General features: G+C 39.9%; 2 protein-coding genes across 3 annotated transcripts in view; one reads left to right on the top strand and one right to left on the bottom strand.

The window, feature by feature from the left end:
• fgf14 (fibroblast growth factor 14) overlaps positions 1 to 4,741 on the top strand; it is a 96,214-nt gene extending 91,473 nt beyond the window's left edge. For both annotated transcript variants that reach the window (XM_077580220.1, XM_077580221.1), the window contains exon 5: positions 689 to 4,741. In XM_077580220.1, the coding sequence (XP_077436346.1) occupies positions 689 to 831 (143 nt within the window). In that variant the 3' untranslated portion in view covers positions 832 to 4,741. The remainder of the gene's footprint in view (positions 1 to 688) is intronic.
• itgbl1 (integrin, beta-like 1) overlaps positions 4,524 to 23,663 on the bottom strand; it is a 34,111-nt gene continuing 14,971 nt past the window's right edge. Inside the window, exons 3-11 of the mRNA XM_077580219.1 lie at positions 21,526 to 21,672; positions 20,845 to 20,967; positions 20,515 to 20,655; positions 15,676 to 15,816; positions 15,125 to 15,271; positions 8,716 to 8,832; positions 6,515 to 6,661; positions 5,388 to 5,501; positions 4,524 to 5,077 (exon numbers count right to left, since the gene is read on the bottom strand). Coding sequence (XP_077436345.1) covers positions 4,989 to 5,077; positions 5,388 to 5,501; positions 6,515 to 6,661; positions 8,716 to 8,832; positions 15,125 to 15,271; positions 15,676 to 15,816; positions 20,515 to 20,655; positions 20,845 to 20,967; positions 21,526 to 21,672 — 1,166 coding nt within the window. The 3' untranslated portion in view covers positions 4,524 to 4,988. The remainder of the gene's footprint in view (positions 5,078 to 5,387; positions 5,502 to 6,514; positions 6,662 to 8,715; positions 8,833 to 15,124; positions 15,272 to 15,675; positions 15,817 to 20,514; positions 20,656 to 20,844; positions 20,968 to 21,525; positions 21,673 to 23,663) is intronic.

The raw sequence follows: 23,663 nt of genomic DNA, 5'->3' as shown, positions 1-23,663 counted from the left end.
AGTCTCACAAGATTTGCTGTCGTCTTGTGGGACAGATGACAGTTAAACCTGTATGACTTTCAAAGCATATTTCTCTTATGACAAAAGGTGTCACAACAAGTCATCCAGCCTCTTGATTCTTGTACAACTTCTCTTACGACTATTTTGCCCCTTCAATTTTGTTTGTGTCTAATGTTAGAAGACTATCTTTGTCTTCCGCGTGTTCGTTGTTGTTCGGGTAGAGAGAATGTTGATTTTCTGAATACAGACTGGAGATCGGTGAACAGGTCCTTCGAAGGATTTATTTTACAGAATATTCCGGGCACAAGCAAGTTTACAGACAAATGGCTGCAGTCCTCTCACAAGTGTGTAGTTACAGCGGACTCACAGCATTCTTATACTATCTTGAAAAGCAGTATTCCAAACCCCCAAGTCCCCAGGAAACAGCCTTCAATACACATGACAACAGCCGGAAGTAGATAAGACTTTTTACACTTTTACAGCATATCATCCAATACACATTGACTTCAACCCCAGACATGATGACATGAGCAGAAATTGAGACAGCACTTACAAAGACACATCCACAGATAAAAGTTATAGTGAGGAAATAAGTAAATTAAAAGAGTTATGACAAAATCTATGCAGAAGACCCTCTTCACTTACAACAAACTAACTAACCGAATGCCATCTCTCCTTGCGTCCGCAGTCGCCATGTACCGAGAGCCATCCCTGCACGACGTTGGAGAGACAGTGCCCAAAGTGGAGGTCCCAGCCAGTAAAAGCACAAGTGAGCCTGTGGTGATGAACGGAGGTAAACCTGTAAGCAAGCCTGACAAACCCGCCACATAACCACGCCCCACTTCCCCCCCTTGACTGTTTGCTGTGTGCCGGGGCGATGGCGGAAGGCCTTTTCCCCCTCGCTGGATCCGGGAGAACCTTTCCTCCCTTTCTTCTCTGGCTCCCCCACCTTTGTCTCTGCCTTGTCCTCACCCTTTATTCCAGCTGTCTGGTGGACGGATTCTTCGGTTGAGGCTGGGGAAGGGTACTGGGAGGGTAGTGGGGAATTTCCCTAGTACCGGAGGACAATAACGGACCTCTCTGATCCTGGAATGCCTTTAAAAATTCCTCTGGAACTGTGAGGTTGTGGTGTGAACGTGTGTTTTACAGCCACTTTGCTTGCTGAGGGTTCATACAAAAACAAAAAAACAAAACAAAAAACTTGTTCCTTTCTTTGACGCCCTATTGCAGAGGAAGTCTGTGCACCCGCAGATCTATTTTCTATACCACAGTTCACCAGCTATGTTCTGGGAAAGCGGCTGTATAGATAGAGTAAATATCTGGACAACTGTCCTCTATTTTTTAATGAGTATGTTCCCCTTCCTCTCTTCTCTTTTCTAGAACCAGTCTCACACTTTACACTTTGGCCCTAGAAACACACACAAACGGCCGCGTACTGACACCCAAAAATGTTGTATGTATGTATGTTTTAGTTTAACAGCACCTGCAATTGGTGATGGAGTGCTAGTTACCACCACGGCAACGATCAGTGCAATGGGACTCTCCGTGAACACATTTGCAAAAATGTATGTGGGCGGGAAAAGCGCTGTATGGGAATGGTGTCTACATATCACACAAGTCCCACCAAGCTTCAGTTCAGCAGTCCGCCTTCTCTGCTAAATCTATTTTTCTTGAAGTTTATTTCCAAGCGTGGTCTGTAAGAATATCTCTCGACCTTTTGGGCCACCGTTGCCGACTTCTTGAATTTCTTAGGCTTGAGAATTTTGGCCGAGATAATCTGTATGACAGTGGCAGACAGCCTTTCAGTGGCAGCGTCCACATTTTCAACATTTACCGGCTGCATTTACAAACTAAAGCATGGTTGATCTTGTGTTCTGTCTCTTTTGCAGCAACAATGTAATATGTATTGTAACATTTTCATTGTATAATAAAAAGGTAAGGGGGGAATTACTCAAAAGTTTTTAAACAAGTAGGTTATTATTCAAGAGGAACCGTGTCCTAGCTCAGCATGCAGAGTCCAGTACTGATCATTCTGGCCTATCACGTGCCTGTTTTCAACCTTGATTTTTCCCGGCATGCAAAAACAGGTTCCCAGTCCCCACTGGGCCAAAGGTGCCTCGCCCACCCGGCCACCCAACCATCCATTTACAGGACACGTAGCATCGTTAGCATTGCGAGAATCACCCTGCTCACTCTGAAATGACCAAAGGCTTCCCCCACCAACCAGGAAGATTCTTGGAAAATCCTCTCAAGTAATCACTGCTTTCACTGTGATAGCTTTTTGTTTCCAAACCCTTCTGAGATCGTTGCGTGACCGCCGCCCTGCTCTCTTACTCCTTCGAAAGGTCTTAACTTGATGTCATTTTTGCAAAGGTTTGTCTACCTTCAATTAGTCACGTGCATGTATTTTCAGAGGTGTCGGGATTTACGTAGTGTAGGACTTGACATGGGCATGTTGCAGGCTACGGCACCCTCACAAGCTATTCTGCACTTTCACAATTGTTACTCTGGTCATGACTGTTAGCAGATGATGACCAATCCTTGACATTTGTCTTGCTTGGATCGGGCTTTTCCAACTACTTCTATTTCTTTTAGGTTGAGAAAATCTTTACATTTATCAGAATAAGATACGACCAACCTAGGATATGAGGTATGAATTGCGAGTATGATGTAAGAGCTGGAAATCACTGTAGATGCATTTGGGACTGGATTTGTGTAAATTCTCAGTCATTCAGGTCATGGCAATCCGCCATTAGTGGAAGAAAAGGTAATTGGACCTCTAGAAGAATTCTAGTTGTCTTCTACTACACTTTAAAGACAGCTAGACAAATTTCTTGTGGAACTGGACTCTAATTTAGCGTTGAAAGACGACTAGACAAAGTATTGGTTGTTTAACAACCAATAGGACCTTCAGTTCCCTTGTATTCAACTTGAAGTGGAATGGAATTTCACAACTGTACCAGTTGCCTATCTTTCTATCAGGAATCTAGACTTCTTCTCAGTTGAAGTCAACCCCATTGCCATTTATTCAACTAAAAAAAACTAGACTGCTTCTCGAATTTGACAACTTTGAAACAACCAAGAAGTTACTTGCCTTCTATCCAACTTCTAAGGCAATTTGATTTCTTCTTGATTGATAAAGGTCCAGTTGCCTTCAATTCAACTTCAAAGGCAAACCCGAGGCCAACTTCAATTTTGTAAATGGCTGCAATGTTAAAATGTTTTTGGACCCACTTAGCCACTTTCATTTCTCCAATTTTCCCGATACGGGTCATGTGTGACGTCAACTCCCTTCATCCTGTATGGCGTACTGTACTTGCACGTACTTGTTTATTAGGATCATTCTGTCCCATTTTTTTGCATGGTGGAGAGAAAGGTGTCGACAAACTGCATGTAATGTAGGATGTCTATCACCAACTGTTGGTATGTATCGCTACATATTTTTTTTAAACGACATATATGCAAAGGGTTTGTCGACACTGTACAGTTAGTTTGATGTACATGCATACACACATTGAATATTTATGTGAGAGAGTGCTGTAAATTTACTACGTAATGTGCAATAGAGTGTATTTTTTAACCTGGGAGAGATAACAAACAAAGTATGTTACTGGGAATATGGAGAAGTATTAGGAACACACTGAAAAGAATGGAAAAATAGCAGTACCAAAGTGTAACTTGGACTATTCCCCCACATTATGACTTTATTTTTTCATCTGATATTTTTTCTCTGTGAGAGTTATAGCTGCGCTGTTGTGGGAGTGGTCACAGCTAACTTCAATCATTGCCAGTCCCGCCCAGTGGAATGGTAAAAAAGAAAGAAAGAGTGATTTACTGCATTTAGTGTTCACTGTTCACATATTTATGAATTAACCGTGTCAGACCAGCTGCCTCCTCTGCATTGGCCTCTTAGATTTTATTTTTTCTTTATTTTTTTATCATATAAATTAAAAGTTTGATCTTACTCTCAGGAGTACGACTTATTTTTTTTTTAAACTACGACTATTCCTGTAACATACCTTTTTCTCATAAGGTTTTTTTTTCTCATAAAATTCCAACTCTATTCTCTGTAAATTTACAATTTTATGCTCATTGTAGAATTATTTTGGTTCTTTTCAGTGTGACCTAATACTCATTTGTATTTAAAAAAATAAATAAAAAAACTATGGGGCAAAAAAGTTTTGTGATTGGTCCCCGTTTTCAAGTGCGGCACTTTACGGACAAAAGGGTTGGAAAACATGCTTAAACAATTAGGTAATCACCTTGCCTCTAAGGGCCCTGATCTAAACCCCATCAACTCATAAATGCTTCTCTGAGTGGATGAGGATTCCCACCTGAGTGGACGCTGTTGGGCATGCAAACAGAATATCAGCTATATTTACTTCCATTTCCGGTTTAACATGTCACAATACTTTAGTGCATATAGCGCATGTATGTCCTATCAATTTCCCCCTCTTAAGTCTGAGGAATATCCAGACCTGGAAGTCTGAGTCTCGTTCTTTTAGGGAAGGTTAAAGAAAGAGTCACTGTTGAAATGATTTATTTTTTAAAAACAAATATATAATACTATATACCATTGCAAGTATGCCCATTTGGAGTTATGTCATGTTATAAACCAAATTTGTAACCATGTATGTATGTTTAAGGTCTTATTCGCATTGTTTTCCATGCAAAATCTTGTGTCATGCGGCACATTTAATGTTTTATTATTTGAAAAATAAAAACGCTCAAACAACGCTAACTGTCTGCCTCCAATGCTTCATTTGTGTTCATTTGTCAACCGGCATCATTTTGCATATCAGCCGTATATATGTGTTTTATGTATGTCATTTAAAAACACACACAAACAGATGTGTATGCATCAAAAGATTTGCAGAAAAACAATTTTACACAAAAAAGAAGCTTGTAGCCAGTACAATACAAGAAATAAAACCAAGTCCATGTTTTGCTTCTCCAAGCTTTGGTTCTTCGTTGTCAACGTTCAGGTCTCAGTACTCGGCCCCCACCCAGATTTCGCAAGCGTTCCCGGTCCAGCCGTCCCAGCACTCGCAGGTGCCGCAGTTGCACAGTCCGTTCCCTGCAATGACGTAGAAAGGAAAAGCTGTGAATGACAAGGACTTTTTTAACAAGGTACATCTTTTCACACCAGGACCCTCTCTGGGAGCATCACTTGGACTGTCACAAGTTACATGGGGAAAGAAACCAAATAGGAGTCTCCTTTAGCTACACTTAAAAACAAATTCCATTGTCATTTTTAAAAGTCACCAAAGTCAAATCTTACTAGAAAAATACCTAAAAAGGTACTAGTAGTGCCTAAGGAAAATTATAAATCGAGCTATGTTAAGCTCAGTATAAAATCTTATGAAATTTTGGTTCAGCCGGTGTACCTGTGCAGACAAGGTCGTCATGTTTGTCACACTCTCTGTCATCACACTCGCAGTACTCTCCAGACACCCACCAGTCCTTGGTGGAACAGATGCACTGGCCGCAGTGACAGGACCCTGCAACATGAAACAACATTTGACAGTGAATTCAATTCCATCTTTATTTTGCTCTTGCTAATGCAATCGTCTGATTGCGCTGTTGTTGACGCTTACTCCTCGTTTTGCGATTGCTGACCCTCCCTCCTTGTTTTGTAATTGACTCTTTGACTGCCAAAAACGTTAAATAACGTTTAGTAAAATCCTATGGAGGAGTGCCAAAGACGTTAAAAGACGTTTTTTTCAAAACAGAGGCGACATTAACCATTTTCTATTGTTGATTACTGAAAAACGGAATAAGGTAGAAACAAACTTTTTTTTCTGATGAAAGATTAGAGTCCAATCTTTCATTTGGTAGTATGTGTGTTTCCATAGTCCAAACACATAATTTTCTGTGGACCTTGAAAGATCAGTCAAAAATGCTTAAATCGGCTAGCACCCACGGCATCCCTTTTCTGAAAACGTCTGGTAGTCAAAGAGTTAATATTCGATCACTTAATTTTGAATTTTGCTCTACTTTATGCTCCTTGGGTAGTTTATTAATTGTTGATGTAAAAATGTATGCTAAATTTATCACAACACAAAAAGGTGTGTTGGTAACAAGCCGGTCATATTGCTAGTTATAGAAAATTTTCTTTTTCTTTTCCCTGCAATTTGGCGCCGCCTCCACTAAAATGGCGCTCTAGGCGACCACCTAGTTTGCCTATGCCCTGGGCCGGCCCTAGGCTAGGCTGAGCCGTCCCCCATGTGGGTGGGCAGCCAAGAGCCAAGAGAGCATAAGAGTAGAAACCATTTTGGACAGATTCTTCCGCATTCAGTGTACTCGATCTTTCTGGCATAAATAGTTCAACTGAGAATATGCAGTCTCCTGGTTGTTATTATTAGTATAGCTAGCATTAAAGATAAAATAATCAGAAGTTGAACTTTACTGAAACATGGCTTGCACATGCACTATAATTACAGTGTTACGATTGCTGAATTATAATAAATGATATAACATATTTTAAATGATTGCTAATATTCATATAAGTTACCTTTGCCACTGCAGAGGACTCCATCGGTGGTCTCGCACAGCTCCTTGCTCTGGGTGTCACTTATGTCACATGACCTGGGGAAGCGGCACTGCTTGCCAAACCAGCCCTCTTCACAGATACAGCGTCCGCATGAGCAGTAACCATGACCTGGTAGTAGAGGGAAAACGGACCTTTGATATACAGAAGACATAAAATGAGGCCTGGACAGGAGACAATATTGTTGGTAACCTTTGATTATTATTACATACGGTGAGTAGAATACCGGGTTCACAAAGATATTTCTGAAATCTCAGTATATTAGACCTAAGCTCAATCCGCATACTAAGTTGTTTATGGTCCCATCACAGAGTGTACAACAAAAAAAAAAGTGTGATGACCATAGAACATTAAGTGGTGCTAATATGACTTAAGTGATTTATACATGTGTGTCTGTCCTGACTATAAAAGTTAAGCTGATAAGTCGACTAGTCGAGGAGTCGCCTATTCTACTCGTACGTATTGGTGTTTAAAGCTTGAAAATCGACTCACCATGAATCACTTGTTTTTGGCATCTTGTTCTCGTCTCCAATCGACTAATTTACTAGAGAACTTTCCTTTCCCATCTGCTGCTGTTCTGTCGCTGCTCCACAGCAATAAAATATTTAGCTAACAAGGTGACAGTCATATGTCTGTGCGGGTCTAAGAGGATGAGAATCGTGGCTAGCCGTGCTGGGTTTGGCTATTCCGATCGCTAATACTTTACAGTTGTTAGCTCGTTTAGGTGAGAATGTTAAAATTTCACTTAAGACATGATCCTACAATAATAAAATTAATAAAGCTTTGACACCAGAAATAGTATTTTTTTATTTCTATTATTGTCTGTGGGTAAGGTGAATCGAAATACAAGCTAACAAAACAAGTAACAAAGACGCACATGAAAAACAACATCTTTACATCTGCAGTCAAATGAGACACTCTTTTATTTCAGTCTTGTCGGACATTTTCGTGGCTGACGCCGTGTGCGAGCACCACGTGATGTTCTGAAATTAAAAGCAGCGACCTGTCTCACTTTGTAGCAATGTGCGTCCACGCATGGCTGCCTTAATCAGACAAGGCACAGAGAAAGAGTCATTGACTTGGAGTGATGGAAGAAGCATCTTAGTTCAATTAGCTTCCGCCTTGACTTGCACAGAGTACACATTGTACCACATATACTTAATGCCAACTAGACATCTTATAGGTTTGCTTGAATTTTTATGTCCGTGTTGCTTAATTCCTGGCAAAGAAGCCATAGTTAGTCACCTAAACTTGATTGCAAAATGGCCGTACCAATATTAAAACTATGTGATCTTTGCCAGCCAATCAATATAATATGATAAAAATAACAATTCCAACTACTGCAGTATTTGAGAGCTCAGTCTATAAGGGCTTATGCTTTAGCGTTGGAGTAGCATGGGTTTGAGTCCTACTGCCGACAAAAATGTAAAAATGGCAATTACAGTAGTTGTTGGAGGGATCAGAGTCTGCTTCCTAGCCCCTGTCTAGGTGAGCAAGGCATCATGCCTGTATGTGAGTGATTGAATTTCCCCCTGAAAGACTCTGAGTTGATTCTATAATTGCTCTCTTTTTTTTTAAAACAGCTTATTAGTGACTCAAATATACACAGTTTTTTTTTCAACTTGGGACTATATACTGTACATCTTTATTAGATGTTGAGCCCCAATTAGTCAACACTATTAAACGCCTCCCTTAAATAAACCGTTTCACCATGACGCCATACTTACTATAGAGCAGAAAAAGCCCAATAATTCTGTAATGAAACCACTAGTAAACCAACCCTTACATGCCATTTGGGATCAATAGCTTGAATGATGACTTTAGCCTCCTTCAAATGTGTGAAGGTTCATTCGAAAATATGTTCTATGATTGAAATAGTTTGAAAGTGAGAAAGAACACTGGATCTAAAATTTAGATTTCAACAATTAAGTTGATTTAAAATAGAAACCTGTCAAACCTGAAAATGGACGTTTGGTTCCCAGTCTGTCTCTTTAGATGTTTTTTTCCGGAACAAAGTCACTCACTCGTGATGTGGTCACTCCACAATATTGTGTTTGTCTTTATGTTCCAGGAAGCTGCACTAAGTCTCCCTCATCTCTTGTATTTTTTTATGTAATAACTGGATAATAGTTTTTTCTCTAAATTTTGTGTGCGTGTGCACTCACCCCCGCACACCTCCCCAGAGAGGTCCTCACACTGTCGGTCGTCACACTCGCAATTCTTGCCATGAACTCGACTGTCCCCAGGTGGGTGACAAGTACATTGTCCACACTGGCACTGACCTACAAAAAACACAGACAGAAGATGGTGTATTTACATCTTGGGCTCTTTTGTGTCTAAAGTGTGGGTAGCATGTGTTAAAAAAAAAAAGCATATGTGTTTGCACGTAACACTTGTGTAGCTAAGTTGCAAAGAACAAGTAAAGATGATAGAAATGTTTTGCAAGGATGAAAAGTGTGGTGTACTGAAGATGACCAACACAACACAACACATACGGTTTGTTTTACTTGCGTTCAAAGATAGTTTATGTCAAACCAATTTTTGAATGTTATTATTTTCTGGTTGACTGCTTCTATAAAATGTTTGTGTCATTTGCAAAAACAATAAACTTCAGTGTGTCAGATACTTTACATGAAATAAAAAGCTTAGGGCCCCAGCATTGACCCTTGTGGGACACCGCATAGCCTGACCTGTGTTGCCCAAGTAGCTTTCCAGCCAGCTAGTGTGTTCAATAAATAGATAAAATTAAAAAGTAAACCACACTGCAATTATACGGCCACAAGTCCAGGGAGAAGGAATTTTTAACATCATGGTCACACGTGTCAAAATAATTCAACCAGTGTTAAACATTGAACAAATAAATCACCCTTCCTTCATTTTTATAAAGATAAAAAGACAACCAGTAGCCATTGTTGTGTGTAGCCTACCTCAATATTATGTGCTGCATATATTTTTCTTGTTATGAAATGCCACTAAAATCAACAGGTGGCCCTAAAAATGATGCACGCGGCAGCATAAAAGACAATTCAGTTGTGCTGTGATGCATTTTCATTCGAAGGTCATTCTCAAATCGCTATAGTCGATAATGCCGCGTGATTGGTTGACTTGACATTCAGTAGTTTAGCAGTTGACCAAGTGTACCCAATAAAGGAGCAATAAAGCGTGCAATAGAAGACAGCACATCGTACATATTTAGATTTATGGGTGCACCAGATTTAGCACGCTAGCATCTTTTGTCAAATAGAAATAACTCTACATACCATACATTTTACTCACATTTCTGAAGCTTTATTTGTTGTTTAAAGGCTCCGTCATGTAACTCAGTAAACATTATTGAGTTTTGTAGCGTAAGTAACCATGCACACACAGACCCATAGAGCATGGCATCATCTGTGCAAGGGAGTCAGTTACCCTGGCAACCACTGATGTCATAACACCCTTCCCTTATCGATTATATCCGCCTGTCAAACTATTCACACCTGGAGAGAGAGAGAGAGAGAGAGAGAGAGAGAGAGAGAGAGAGAGAGAGAGAAAGTGTGTGTGTGTGTGTGTGTGTGTGTGTGTGTGTGTGTGTGTGTGTGGTTATGCTTGTCACACTTTCTGATGAAGTCACGTAAGCGTTTTCATGGATAACCCTGCTACTAACCTGCTACTAACTGAGGGTGGTTTAGGGCGCATCAAATTAAATTTAGCAATTTTGAGAGTGTGGCGGCACAAGCTCATTCACTGGCAGCATTGTGCACCTTGCAAGAAACCGAGGTAAGGAAAAAGTGCAGCATTTCAAGGATTCTGATCATGACCTTAATGATGCATTAGTCACAATGCATAGTGCCAATGAACAGAAGAGGAAGTCCACATAGTGAACAACAATGAAGGAAATGCAACATTTGCTACTCTTCTTTACAAGTATCTCTATCTAAAAAAAAAAATGCAGTTTGCTCCCATTGTTGCATAAAAGGGATACTTCTCTACAGACAGATCACACAACTGCTCCACTCACTGTGTCTGAAACAATTGAAGGCTAGCAAAAGCCCTCCAACCTTCCACAATATGACAATGGAAAGAACTGTGTTCTAAATTGTAAAGTGGCAAGCTGAACAAAATTGTACCACCCAATGAAAGTATCATTCAAAGTATAATTACACTGTCAATTATTCATTCTGATACTGTGATTGAGCGTGCAGGCTCAATACTCAAGAGTCTGTTTCTTTGGTGTCTGGTACAGAAGTTTCAGAAGTGGAATGCCATCTGTGAAAGACCCTTGGAACAGTCAATTCCCTGTGACTTGAATGACTAGAATAGGGGATTTAAGTGGAATATGTTTTTTTTAAGCCCAATGGATGCAGGATTGAATTAATGTTGATGATATATACTGTACTGTGAACATTGAATCGATCGCAACTGGACTGCTCTGGTCGTCTTGGAAGACGTTTTCGCCTCTCATCTGAGCAGGTGTCATCAGTCCATGCACCAACACTTGGTCAGGACTGGACTGCACCATCCTCAGTAGCAAAACCAATTATTTTTGCTCCAAGTTGGAGGCACATCCCAGACCACGAATGGTATCATTCTTTTGGAGTACAATACACCAGTACAACAGTTGTTAAGATGCCTGGTAGAGTGGTCTGTGTGTGTCGATAAATCATTGGGTGGAAACGCCCTCATTGATATTCCATTCAGTTGTAGTGGATTTGCTTCTACAGTCACTGGGAACTGTGTTTTAGTTGTGTTTTTTTGGGCGAAATCATTGAGTCTTTTTGAGATAGACAAAAGGACAGCATTGAATGTTGGTTGTAGTTGGGGTCATATGACACCAACTCTGTTTAGAGATTGGTTTTTCCACCTTGGATGGCCTCTCTGTGGGATATCTAGTTGTGGGGGGCATCCATGGTATATGCGGTTAGAGAAAGCCTTCAGACATTTGTCTTCTATGCAGTGGACTCTGGAGATGGGAGGTAGTATGACAGGACATATATCAGGCCAGAGCTTAGCACTTTGTTTTTTTTTGTTTTTTTTTTCCAGTTTTTAAACCCAACAGGCCTGGGTTCACTGTACTGCACCTCAGTGTTCTGCAAATTTCCCACCCAAAAGATCTGGGATCAAATATGGGTTGACGGTTGTATTCCTCAAAGTTCTTTGGTGAATGTTTTTTGTGGAATGTTTAGCCGTGAGATCATCTGAGCCTGGCTGTTGGTGGCTTGGTCAGAATTCAGGTTTTCCACACAACAAACCTCTGTTCAGATACAGGTGACAGCCCTACTGCTCACTTCTACGACATATGTCTTCTGGCCCTTCGATGCCATGGTCAGGGTGCAGAATTTTGGAATACTACTACTCAACTACAAAAAAAAAAAAGTCAAAATAGGATGCTTTGCCCTGAAGCCATATAATAATAATGCATTGGATTTATATAGCACTTTTCTATCTAAGCAGATACTCAAAGACGCTCCACAGTGGTGCCATTATTCATGCGCTCACACATTCACACTGTGGTGGCAGTAAGCTACTTAAGTAGCCACAGCTGCCCTTGGGCATGCTGACGGAAGCATGGCTGCCAGTGTGCGCCTATGGACCCGCCGACCACCACCAAACATTGGCACCTTCCATACACCAGTGTGAGTAGCACTGGAGGCAATGTGTGTGAAGTGCCTTGCCCAAGGACACAACGACACATGACTTGGGGAGCGCGGGATCGAACAGCCGACCGTCTGTTTGCTGAACGACCGTCCGTCTCTACACCGTGAGCCACGGCCGCCACATATCAGCCTAGCTCCTTGGTATGATAGTCACAAAACCGGTTCAAAGACAGGTTGAGGATAGTAATCCTCAGAACTGTGTTAATTGTTTAAACAATAAGTTAGCCAATGACCTTCAGCATTGTTTCAAAGTGAGTGTAGTAGTACCAGCTGGAGACCAGTGAAGTGAGAAGTCATCGGGATGACACATACTGTCAGAGGCGAGGTGTGGAGGGAAATCACATCGAAAATGTCACTCAGAGTCTGCCTCACAGTTATTTCGCATCGCCTCACAAAATAAACTGCAATGACCCCCTTTAACTCTGACCTTTTTCTGCACATCAAATGCCAGACATGAGACTATACGACCGTTCATCACACTTGGCAAGGAATCCCAATGATGAAAGCAGGTGTTTCCTTGAGGAAATACCACATAGTGGAAAGAATGCGCTCGTCTTTTGTGTCTCAAGGAGAAGAATAAAAAAAGCTTTCAGACTGCTGGTTCACATTTCAGGGTTTTTCTCCGCTCAATCTGCCATCTGCACCCGCTTTTCAACAACTCCCATTCTCTGCTGCCTGACTTCCTTTCACTGAATTTCTTGCTTTTTTTTGTAGCTGAAGCCAATGTGATTGCAGTAAAGTCAGTTTTTCCAGCATCCAGGATCCGCTTTTAAACAGCACATTAAAAACACTGAGTGTTATTGTTTTAAATTTTGATTTCCCCCCGACCCCCGCTTAGTATAAACACTGATGAATCTCAACAACACGGGATACAGGTAATTAAATATTTAAAAGATGTCAGCAGCCAATAGAATGAACAGTAATGTCAATTTTAACCAGGAAGCGTTTGGCTTTATTGTTCTAGTTTAAAGCTCCATTTTATTGCAGTTCGTGGAGATAATGGCACTGCTGGAGGTGTTGGAGTTAATTAACTCTGCTGTCAATTGTTCATCTCTTCTGTTTCATTATGTTATAGTGGAGGATTGACTGGGCACATCAAACCAATGTCTGGAACCAATAGAAGCCACATGGCATATAGTAAACGTCCACCAAGGGCAAGCAATCCTGGTTTGGATCAGCACCAAATTATACACCTTTATAGATCACCATCCCTCCATTTTATATAACACTTTTGCTTATTCATGTTGTGGGTAACTGTAACCGTCTGCCACTACTGTATGTGGCTTTAATCAGTACTGACAAAAATTATTGTAATACACAACTTTAAATTGTTGAAGACTTGGACACAAATCTCTTAGCACATATGCTAGCCAAACACAATATGAGTGACATCCAGGAGGGTGTCCACTAAAATATTTGAGTATACCACTAAAGTTCACAAATCCACTTGGCAACATCAGAGACGCTATTACCCATGTTACAAACCATTAGTGGGATTTTGATGCTGTCATAATAACATGCCAGGGTCACCATGGTAACAACTTGGATCTTATTCCCTCTATTAAAAGCCATGAGCAGGATTTTGAAGCTCTCATGTATGTTTATTAAATATTTTGATTTTAGTTGGTATCAAACAAATGCTTTTTTACCGAGCAGTAATAAAGCTAAAATGTGCTAAAAGGCTATAAACAACTTCAACTTGTACTGCTTCCTTGGCACGTTTTTCCTGCCACTTGTTAAACCCCCTGCCATCAATCAACAGGCCACGAAGGTCCACCGAGAAGGACCAAACTGTACATCTGCTGCACTAGCGTGACTTGCCAGTGCCGCACGTCGGCCTTTAGCGGTTTTAGGGGCTGCAAGAAAACGGGCTTCTGCTGTCCAGCAGGGCTGCTAATGAATCATACAGTGTCATAAATCACACATAAATCAACCCACCGCCAGTTCACTGTAACTTTGCCGTTGCTATAGCAAATGCCCCCACTTTTTTTTAGATACTATAAAGGAGGGGGTGTTGAATTTTTTTTGAAAATGAGAACTTAATGTGAAGAGCTACCAGTTTGGTACACAATTCTGAAAAAAATAAATAAATAAATACTTCATTTGTGTTAAGACTTAAGACACTGGTCATGCAAACGATTTCTCACAATGTTTATCAATATTGATAAGATTGACTTTAATTCTAAAGGGAAAATCAACGCCCCCAATTTTTATTTTTATTTTTACAATAATATGTTCTGTGCAGCCCCACTAGTCTAAATATGGCATTCTGGGTAATAATAAATAATAATAATAATGATAATAAATCTTATAAATGTTGCCACTTGCTGTCGACTGAAGATGACATCACAGTTGCTCAGGTCTGAGGTAACAACCAATCACAGTGCAGCTTGAGAAAACAGGTGAGCTGTGATTGGTCGTTGCCTGAGCCCTGAGCAACTGTGGGGTCATCTTCAGTCGACAGTAAGTGGCAAAATGGCCGCCCACTAAGATGGATAATAAAGACTGCATTTTGCTTCATAATTTATAGTCCACAAATGTAATATTAATCAGAGTTTCATGTTTAGACTAGAAAGGTTGCATATAACATATTATTGTGAAGAAATATTTAAGGTTGATTTCCACTTTAAATTGCTGTCCCATCACTGATGATTTTTTTCTTTCTTTTTTTTATAAATAGCCCACAAGGCTACTCGTGTGGTCCTTGGGGTCTACCTGGTGACCCTTGACATTAAGAGACCCAACAGAAAGTGATATAAAAAGTTCTGCTTGTAATGCCCTTTTTTGATTGACAGCTATTTGTTTAATATGCTTTGTTGTGCTTGGATCTATTAAAAAAAAGGCACTAGAAATGACCCACTTTTACGGCGAGAGATGAGAACTCACTGCAGGGGTTACCATGGCAACAGGAGCGCAAGAGGGAAGGAAGCGAGTGTACCTCGGCCAAAGCAGGGCAGTCTGGATGTTCCCCGACACTTCTTCAGACTGCTCTCCAGAGAAATGGAGCAGGAGAGCGGATGCTCACACTTCTTTCCGGACCAGCCATCCTTGCAATCACACCTGCCACAGTGACACTGACCGTGACCTGGAGGAAGGGAGGGGAACTGTATCAAATGTGGCAGAAAAGCCTGGGAAAGTCCTTTAGACTCCAATTCCAGGGGGATTACTTTGAAGGGGGAAACTATTTTGTAGCTTTGATTTCAAAATACACCTTTGTGTCCCACCTAGTTGGCACTGACTGGGTTGATTTGGAAAAAATTGTCACTTGTGCCTCTAGTCTAGCACTTTAGCCTTTTTTTGTGTGTCTTGATTCACCCTTGATTCTCATTTTCAGAAAGGTATTGCAGTACAACTGGACTGAATCCCACTCCAAGCTTATTTTACCTTATTTGCATACAGTCAAGGGGCAAAATTGAGTCCAACGATTGTGCATGTGTAATAACAATGTAATATATCATTATCGTCAGCCCAATGATGTAGCATGTTCACCTGAGCAGAAGTCGTCAGTGTATCGGTCGTAGGTGGCGTGGCAGTTCCGCTCATCGCACTCGCAGGTGTTGCCGTGAATATCCCCCCAGTCGCCAGAGGGATCCACGTCATAACAGCTACACTCTCCGCATACACAGGTGCCTAACGCACACACGCATGCAAACAAACACAGACACGTACACAAAGAAAACTTTTTTTTTTTTTCTAATTGCAGTTCCGCTGAGGTTTCTTTCATTCATCAAATCAATTGGTTGCTCAACCCGGATCCTGAGGCTAGGGCCTTTCTGTCATCAGTTGTGGGAAGTAATGAAGTACAAATACTTTTCTACTGTACTTATATGTCTTTTAACTATCTGTACACTGTAAAAATTATTACATGCAGTTGTTCATTGAAAGTAATAATTTCCATTCAAAACAAGTTATTGCTTTGATTATGAAAAACATTTATTTTGCATTGACAGACATCAAGTTTGATTTCTACGAAACTAAATATACGTCCAAAGGGCCCAAAATATTCCAGTAAAAAATTACCGAATGAACAATACTGAGTTCTCTCAGAAAACAAAATAAAAAACAAAAAACAAATTGCCCAAAATAAAGTTTCCATTTTCAAATTATTATTTTTTATAGGTAAAATACAGGTAATATATTTAGTATGCTATATTGTTGGGTTTTGAGTGAGTGTTTTGAATTTGGTAGTTTGAGGCTCACTGCTTTCAGAAAGCAGTCTTTCATTTCGAATTGTTTTGATATTGATATTGTGCAGCTCAGATCGTGTAGGCCTGTTACCACGTGTGTTTGTCCGGGCTCATTTGCTTGTTAGACAATCTGTGTTTTTGTTGTTGTTGTCTGATGTCTTTCAAAAGACTGCCCATGTGATATTATAATTGGAATCTTCTGCCTTCTCCATCATCTTCTTTCTCCTCTTCTTTCTCCATCCTCACCTCATCTCTAGTTCAAATGTTACATATGGCTCATGTTTTAAGATTAATATTTTGAGCATACTCTGTTGGCCAAATTTCTTTTTTTAGTCAAATAAACTAAACAGTGTGGGCGTGGGTTCAATCCCCGGTCGGGTCATACCAAAAAAAACGATAAAACTATGCCACCCTTCTTAACACTCAGCATTATATGTTGGAAATTGGGGTGTTAGATGACCAAATGATCGCAGAGTGAAAGCCCTTGCTGCTGCTCACCGCTCCTTCTGTGGATGGGTCAAATGCAGAGAACAAATTTCACCACACTTGGATGGGTGTGACAATCAGTGCTACTTCAATCTTTAACTTTAAAAAATGTGAGAAATAACATTTGGTTATGCATAAATTGATTAACTGGTGTCAAAGTGAATGAATGTTAATTCAGTTCAAAGTAAATAAATTAGTTTGGTTCAGTAACTAAAATGTTAGAAAAATAATTAGGATCAAGGCAAAAAAATTAAGGTTGGTTGAAGTGAAGAATTATTGTTTACATCAACATGAAATGATCAATCATTTAGTTTCTGTGAAGTCACATATTTTAGATATGATAACTGGACATAATTATTATTTTTTAAACAAATTTTTACAGTTTACTATACTCGAGTATTTCTTTTTCTAATGACTACTTTTGCTCCCTACATTCGAAAACAGATATATGGAGGAAAGGACCTGAAAGTAAAAATGTGTTTTTGGTACTTAAGTACATTAAAGAACCTGTCCTACTATGGACAAAAATGTAAACATTTGAAAGCGATAGAGCTCTGTTAGAGAGTGCGCCCTTGAGGAAAAAAAGTAAAAAGCAGAATTTGGGTAACCTACTTCTGTATTAGGAGCACCTCTGCTACTTCTTCCGCCTTTTAACAGTGTGTCTCTCTACTGCAAGTTGTCATTAGTTGTACTGTATGTAGTTGAATCACGACATTGGCTCAGCAACATCCAGTAGTAATGATTGCTTGTCAGAGCATGAGCAAGCCCGGGGGAGCATGCCAGCTGGTGAGCCCTAGGCGTGTATTAGCCCCTTTGGTTAGGGTTCAACTCAATGACATGGCCATGCACAGTCGCAGGCCAGAGCCAAATACTGCACCTCTGTTTCCATCACGGTTTGAGCATTCTTCTTCTTAATTTTTTCTCTTATGTACTGCACCACACACCCACAGTCCTCCTATAGAGATAGATGTGAACCTTGCAGTGTATTAATGCATGCATTTAGCCCCAAGCGCCACCAACCCAGCTGCTAGGCGGTTTGACAGCATGCCAGTTAGAGTATTATTAGCTAGGCGATGGAGGAGCTACTCTACTGTCTCCTGTCAGTCAAGCTTTTCACACAGGGGAGATGAAGGTTACTGTGGAGCATAAAGAAAGCCACTTAAAACGATCAAAAATGTATCGTTTTTCATCTGTGTAGGTTGATGGAATCTAGTTTTTATGCAATGCATTTGTTTTATGCTCATGATTACAAATAACTTGTCTGGCATATGTAAATCAGAAATAGTGTAAAATGTCAGCTTTTCATCGGGAGGCGTCTACAGAGACACATAACTGTTTCAAAGCAAACACGGTGAAGCAGCTTTTAGCTGTTACGCTGCACGCAAATGGAATAGTGTCAACAGGAATGAAGTCAGCACCAATACTTTGATTTTGAATGCCTTCAACTGTTTTGTTTGTGAATGCTTTTAAATGTTGTACTTCTGATTGAGTGAAGCAGTGAGTTGCCTTGTGTATGCAATGTGCTATATAAGTAAAGATGCCTTCCCTTGACGACAGTAATTTTGTTTTGTTTTTACACTCTCAAGTGAAATAAAGGAAACTTCTATTTTTAGTGTGCCATTTATTTATTGAAACGGATGACATACCGGTAAATGGTGATTAATGGGGGGTCAGGAGTCGATTGCAGTGTAGGCTGCAATGTGAAGAAATATTGTTCTAAAGTGTAATTGCATTTGATTTCCATCCATCCTTGTAGATGATACTTCCAATTATCCTTCCCAAATACCTTCCCACCCTCTACAATTATCACTCTCCTCCCCGAATAACCTCCAAATTTTCCAGGTTGACATCATCTTGCTTCCTGATGACCTCCTTTACAAACCCCATTATCCCCAATCCGCCCCAATTTATCCTCACTTCCCACAAGTCACCTTCCCAAGCTCCTCCACAAGAACTTACCCATGTTATGAATGACCCTTCCCAAATAATTATCCTGACCCCCATTCGTCCTGATACATCACTGTAGGCTGTACTCTGTTGACCTGTAGGGTTGCAAAATTCTATGAATTTGAATTTGGAAAGTTCCCATGGGAGCTTATGGGAATAAACAAGACTAAACCAGCAGTTAATAAAATTTAAGGTTGGGTTTTTATTAGAGAGTTAAAATATATGTTATAGTTTTGCGTTATTCTGTAAAACAGAACATGGTTTCATGTACAGTTGTACCTTCCACATCCAGCCTAGAAATAAATAAATGTTGCAACCATACCAACCTGACTCTTTTCCTCTTTCCTTTTCATCAATTTTTACACAAAAGTGCTTCAAGCAACCCTAGAAAGTAAAAAAATAAAACAAACTTTGTTCAACATGAACCTAAAATCGAAATCTTCTTGTCATCTCCTCGTTGCTTTTTGCACTGGTAAATTCTGTCCGGCCTTTGCCCTCTGTCTCTACTGCTACATCATGACGGCCTTCTACTTTGTGAACACAGTAAGTGTTGTGTCACTTGTTCACTTAAGCAGAAATGGGAGATGTGCAAAGTGTCTCTGTCTTAATACAGTACAGTAGTGAGCCATTATTAATTTTAGAAATAAAAAAGAAGAACTACTGGAATCGATGGAGGATCACATAAAAAATGGTAGAATTTTCACCAACACTACTTATGTGGATTTTCAAGAAACTTGTTATTTTTAGTGTATTGTTGCAATATTATTCCTGTTGATGCACTTCTCTCATCACCTGCCTCAACAAATCTTTGAATTAGTTCAGAACACCGCCGCAAGGCTTTTGTCTCGATCCCATAGGTTCAGCCACATCACTCCCGTTCTGTCATCTTTGCACTGGCTGCGTGTTAATTTTAGTATATATTACAAAATTTGAACAGACACTTAGACAGCCCTCAAGAATCAGGATCAGGCCCCATACTTGCTTGATCTGGTGTCTGTTTATTGTCCTATTAGGTCACAGCAGGAGGAGGCTCCAGGGATGACCCAGGACACGTTGGAAAGACAATAGCTCCTAGCTGGCAACTGAATGTGAAAGAGCAAATGTTGCTCCTGAATTGTCGAATATATTTCCATTTAACAAGGACCTGCCTCAACTGTACTTTTAAAAGCAGGCATTCCAGTAAGAATGATAGCTATTTCCGTGCCTTGCGCAAGTCTAGTGCAAAGTTCAGTCTCACTTTGTACATGGGTAGAGCTAAACTAGCGAAAAATAAATAAAGTGTATTGTGGTCCGTGATGGAACGCAGCCGACTCCCGACCCATCAAAGCGGCTCCCCTCATTTTATTCTAGATCAGGGAGGTCGAGGCGCACACGGTGCTTGACATTGCAGAAGCAGAAACTGACTAGCTGGGGTTTGTGCATGAGATTGGCGCACGTTAATTGAATTGGGACTAATATAAATTTTTAAAAGTATTTTCTTAATGACATGACTTATTTTTTCACTGTACAGTACTACCATAGGACAGGGATAACTCATTGGATGGGCATCTGTTATATAGTGCTTGTTCACATTAAAAATTATAGTTAATTTAAGTCTGTCATAAATCTAGTAACATTTTCCTAAAATGTCTCATCTGATTAAATAAAAACAAATAAAAAAATCCCAATCACTGTGACTGCCGTGTGGTTTCAAAGCAGATGAACAGACCTCGGTTGCTGCAGATTTTGCCGTCTGGAGATGAGCATCTGCGTTTGCTCTCCCATGGGCTGATGTCACACTGGAATTCACATTTGTCTCCATGCCAACCAGCAGCACAGTAACAGTTTCCACAGTAACACTGACCGTGGCCTGGAAGCACAGTGCAACACGCAACAACCTGATCAGGTCACTCCTTTTGAGGGCTGTACATTGACATTCAAAAATATCAATATTTTTAAAGAGACTTCAAATGATCTTGACTGGGTATCTGCAAATAACAACTTTATTGCTATGATATTATGTTACAATATTTGTCCAGATGGGAGCTTTGGCAAATACCTCCACACACTTCACCAGTCTCCTCATCCAGACACTCGCTGTCGTCGCACTCGCAGAAGGGTCCCGTCACCAGGCCTTTGTTGTCTTCATTGTTGCACATGCAGCTACCACAGTGGCAAGTCCCTTTACAAAAACAATCCTATCAATATTCTATGTACAGGTACAACAAATTTGCACTACATTGTTTCCTGCTCAAAATTTTGGCCGGGGAAGCTATATTTTTCAATTCATAGTCCCATAAAAAAAACTTTGAAAAAAATAAATGAAATAAAATAACATCCAGAATGTGTCAGTATGCAAAGATGGTGGACATACTGCACTGAATACCTTATATTTTTCCCAAAATACTACATTTGCCCCCAAGTAGTAAATTAGCTTGTTACTTTCTTGACAATATTCCTAATAAAAAAGCTTTTTCAATTATTCCCAAATTTTGTCGCGCTAATCCTACTGAATTGTCATCAGAGGATTTGTTAGTAAAAATGGATAATCAATATTCCATTAGGACTGCAATTATAAACGTTTGTCTCAAATTGTCTTGTGAGTCATTTGGAAACAGTCCTCCAATAAATACGACCACATAGGTCGTTTTGAAAAAAAGACTTGTTGTTCATATGATGATCAATTGACGCTTTAAATCTGCCACCTCGACATTCTAGCTTAATGTACCAATAAATGTACCTCTGTTGGAGCATACCACCCCCTGGGGGTTTCTGCACTGCTCCCTGCTCTTCTTTCCGGAAAGGTTACACTCCTCTTGGAATTGGCAGGCCTCACCAAACCAGCCGTCGTCACACTCGCATTTCCCACAGTCGCAGTAGCCGCGATCTGTAAGGAAACACCACACACTGCATGCTGTTTATTAATGTCGAAAGGCTGGGTAAAAATAAACCGCAAAGCACAAGATAACTTTGGGGGGAGTATTGTAAATTTGGAGGAGGGAGTCAAAGAGCTCCCTTAAGTAGCACATCATTAATAGAATGAAGTGTACATTTTATGAGCTGTGCCAAGAGTGAACATATAGATATTATTTTGCAGATTGCTGTTATTTGATGTGCTGGTTTTACTAAAACGGTAGTCACAAAAGTTCCAACCTCTGTAGAACAAAAATGGTCAGGTCCAATCTGCAAATTCCTATCAATTTATATCAGTCTCTCTGAACCAGGAAGTAGACTGCAAGCAAACAAAAAGATGGAAAAATAAACCATGGTGCCCTACTTTCAGTTTTTTTGTTGTTGCTTTTTATACTCAACAAAAATATAAATGCAACACTTTTGTTTTGGCTGCCATTTTTTATGAGATGAACTCAAAGATCTAAAACTTCTCCCTCATAAGAGTCTAAATCTGTGATAGTGAGCACGTCTCTCTTGCCGAGATAATCCATCCCACCTCAATGGTGTGCCATATCAAGAAGATGCTGATTACCATGATTAGTGCACAGGTGTGCCTTAGACTACCCACAATAAAAGGTGCAGTTTTGTTTTATTGGAGACTCAGAGAACTGGCCAGTAGTGACTGGCTTTTTGGGTCCTCAGACAACCACAAATTAAAAAAAACTCCACCTTTCAGAGTGGCCTTTTATTGTGGGCAGTATAAAGCACACCTGTGCACTAATCATGGTATCTAATCAGCATCTTGATATGGTGATATTGTGTATGTGGTAGAAGTTTTAGATCTTTGAGTTCATCTAAAAAAATGGGAGCAAAAACAAAAGTGCCGCGTTTATATTTTTGTTAAACTTTTTTTTTTGTCACTTTGGTGTTCGAGTCACAATGAAACCGTTCTCTTCATTCCAGAATGCAAATGGTAGCATTTGTTAACGAAAACAATAATTTCATTTGACCACTCGAGGCATCATAGAACTGTCCCCAACCACCCTAGAATGCAAATAGTGCCGCCATTTCTGTGTATTCCTAATGTCATTCTACATGAAGAAGAAAGACGCTTGATAACTATCAAATAGAGAAACGAACCACAAATATTTTTTTTCAAATGTTTTTTCTCTATTTGCCACTCAAGCAATAATGGAACCATTCCGCCAGCCCCACTTTGCAAATAGTGGTGTCTACTCTGTATATTACATCCTACGACATTTTCGGTAAATCAACAGACAAACCAACTAAAAACATGGCACTGGGATCGTTTCACTTTTGTTCGACATAATTATTATTTATTTCCGGCACTCAAATCACAATGGAACTGTTCCTCCCAGCGAAGAACGCCAATTGTACAGTTGTGTCATATTATTATCATTCGGCATGAAGCAGAAAATAGCACAATAACTATCAAATAGACAAAGTGGAAGAATGGCAAGGTATAATTATTGAAATTTTTTTCTAGGAGTTTATTTTCTCTATTGGCCGTCATGACAGCATGCAATTGGAACCTAGATAAAGCCTACTTACAGACTAAGGTTTCTTTTCTTGACAAGCTTTTCACTTTTTAAATATCTTACTGTATGTCATTCTGAAGCAGAAAGTAGTCTGCAAATTGAAAAACAGTAAAACAAACTTATAAGCACTCGGCTACAAAGTTAGAGGAATTACTTTTGTTTTCAAGGCTTAAGTATCAATCAAATCATTCCTCCACCCAAGAATGCAACTGGTTGTTCCAGTTGTCAATTCCTAACAACAAAACCACAAATCCTTTTTTTTTTCCTTTCTTTTTTTTTATTGGAGCAATTCTCATTTTTGTCATCCGAGTCACAACCAAAGCTCTATTTCCTAAAAATCACATGGGGAAAAAAAAGGAAAACAGACCAGGGTTGTATTTCACAAAGCAGGTTTAGTGACAACCCTGAGTTAAGAAACCCTGAAATA

Source organism: Vanacampus margaritifer, chromosome 11 (assembly GCF_051991255.1).
Source record: "Vanacampus margaritifer isolate UIUO_Vmar chromosome 11, RoL_Vmar_1.0, whole genome shotgun sequence".
Classification (NCBI taxonomy): domain Eukaryota; kingdom Metazoa; phylum Chordata; class Actinopteri; order Syngnathiformes; family Syngnathidae; genus Vanacampus; species Vanacampus margaritifer.
The sequence above is the reverse complement of the archived record's forward strand: the minus strand, read 5'-3'. Positions and strand labels throughout refer to the sequence as shown.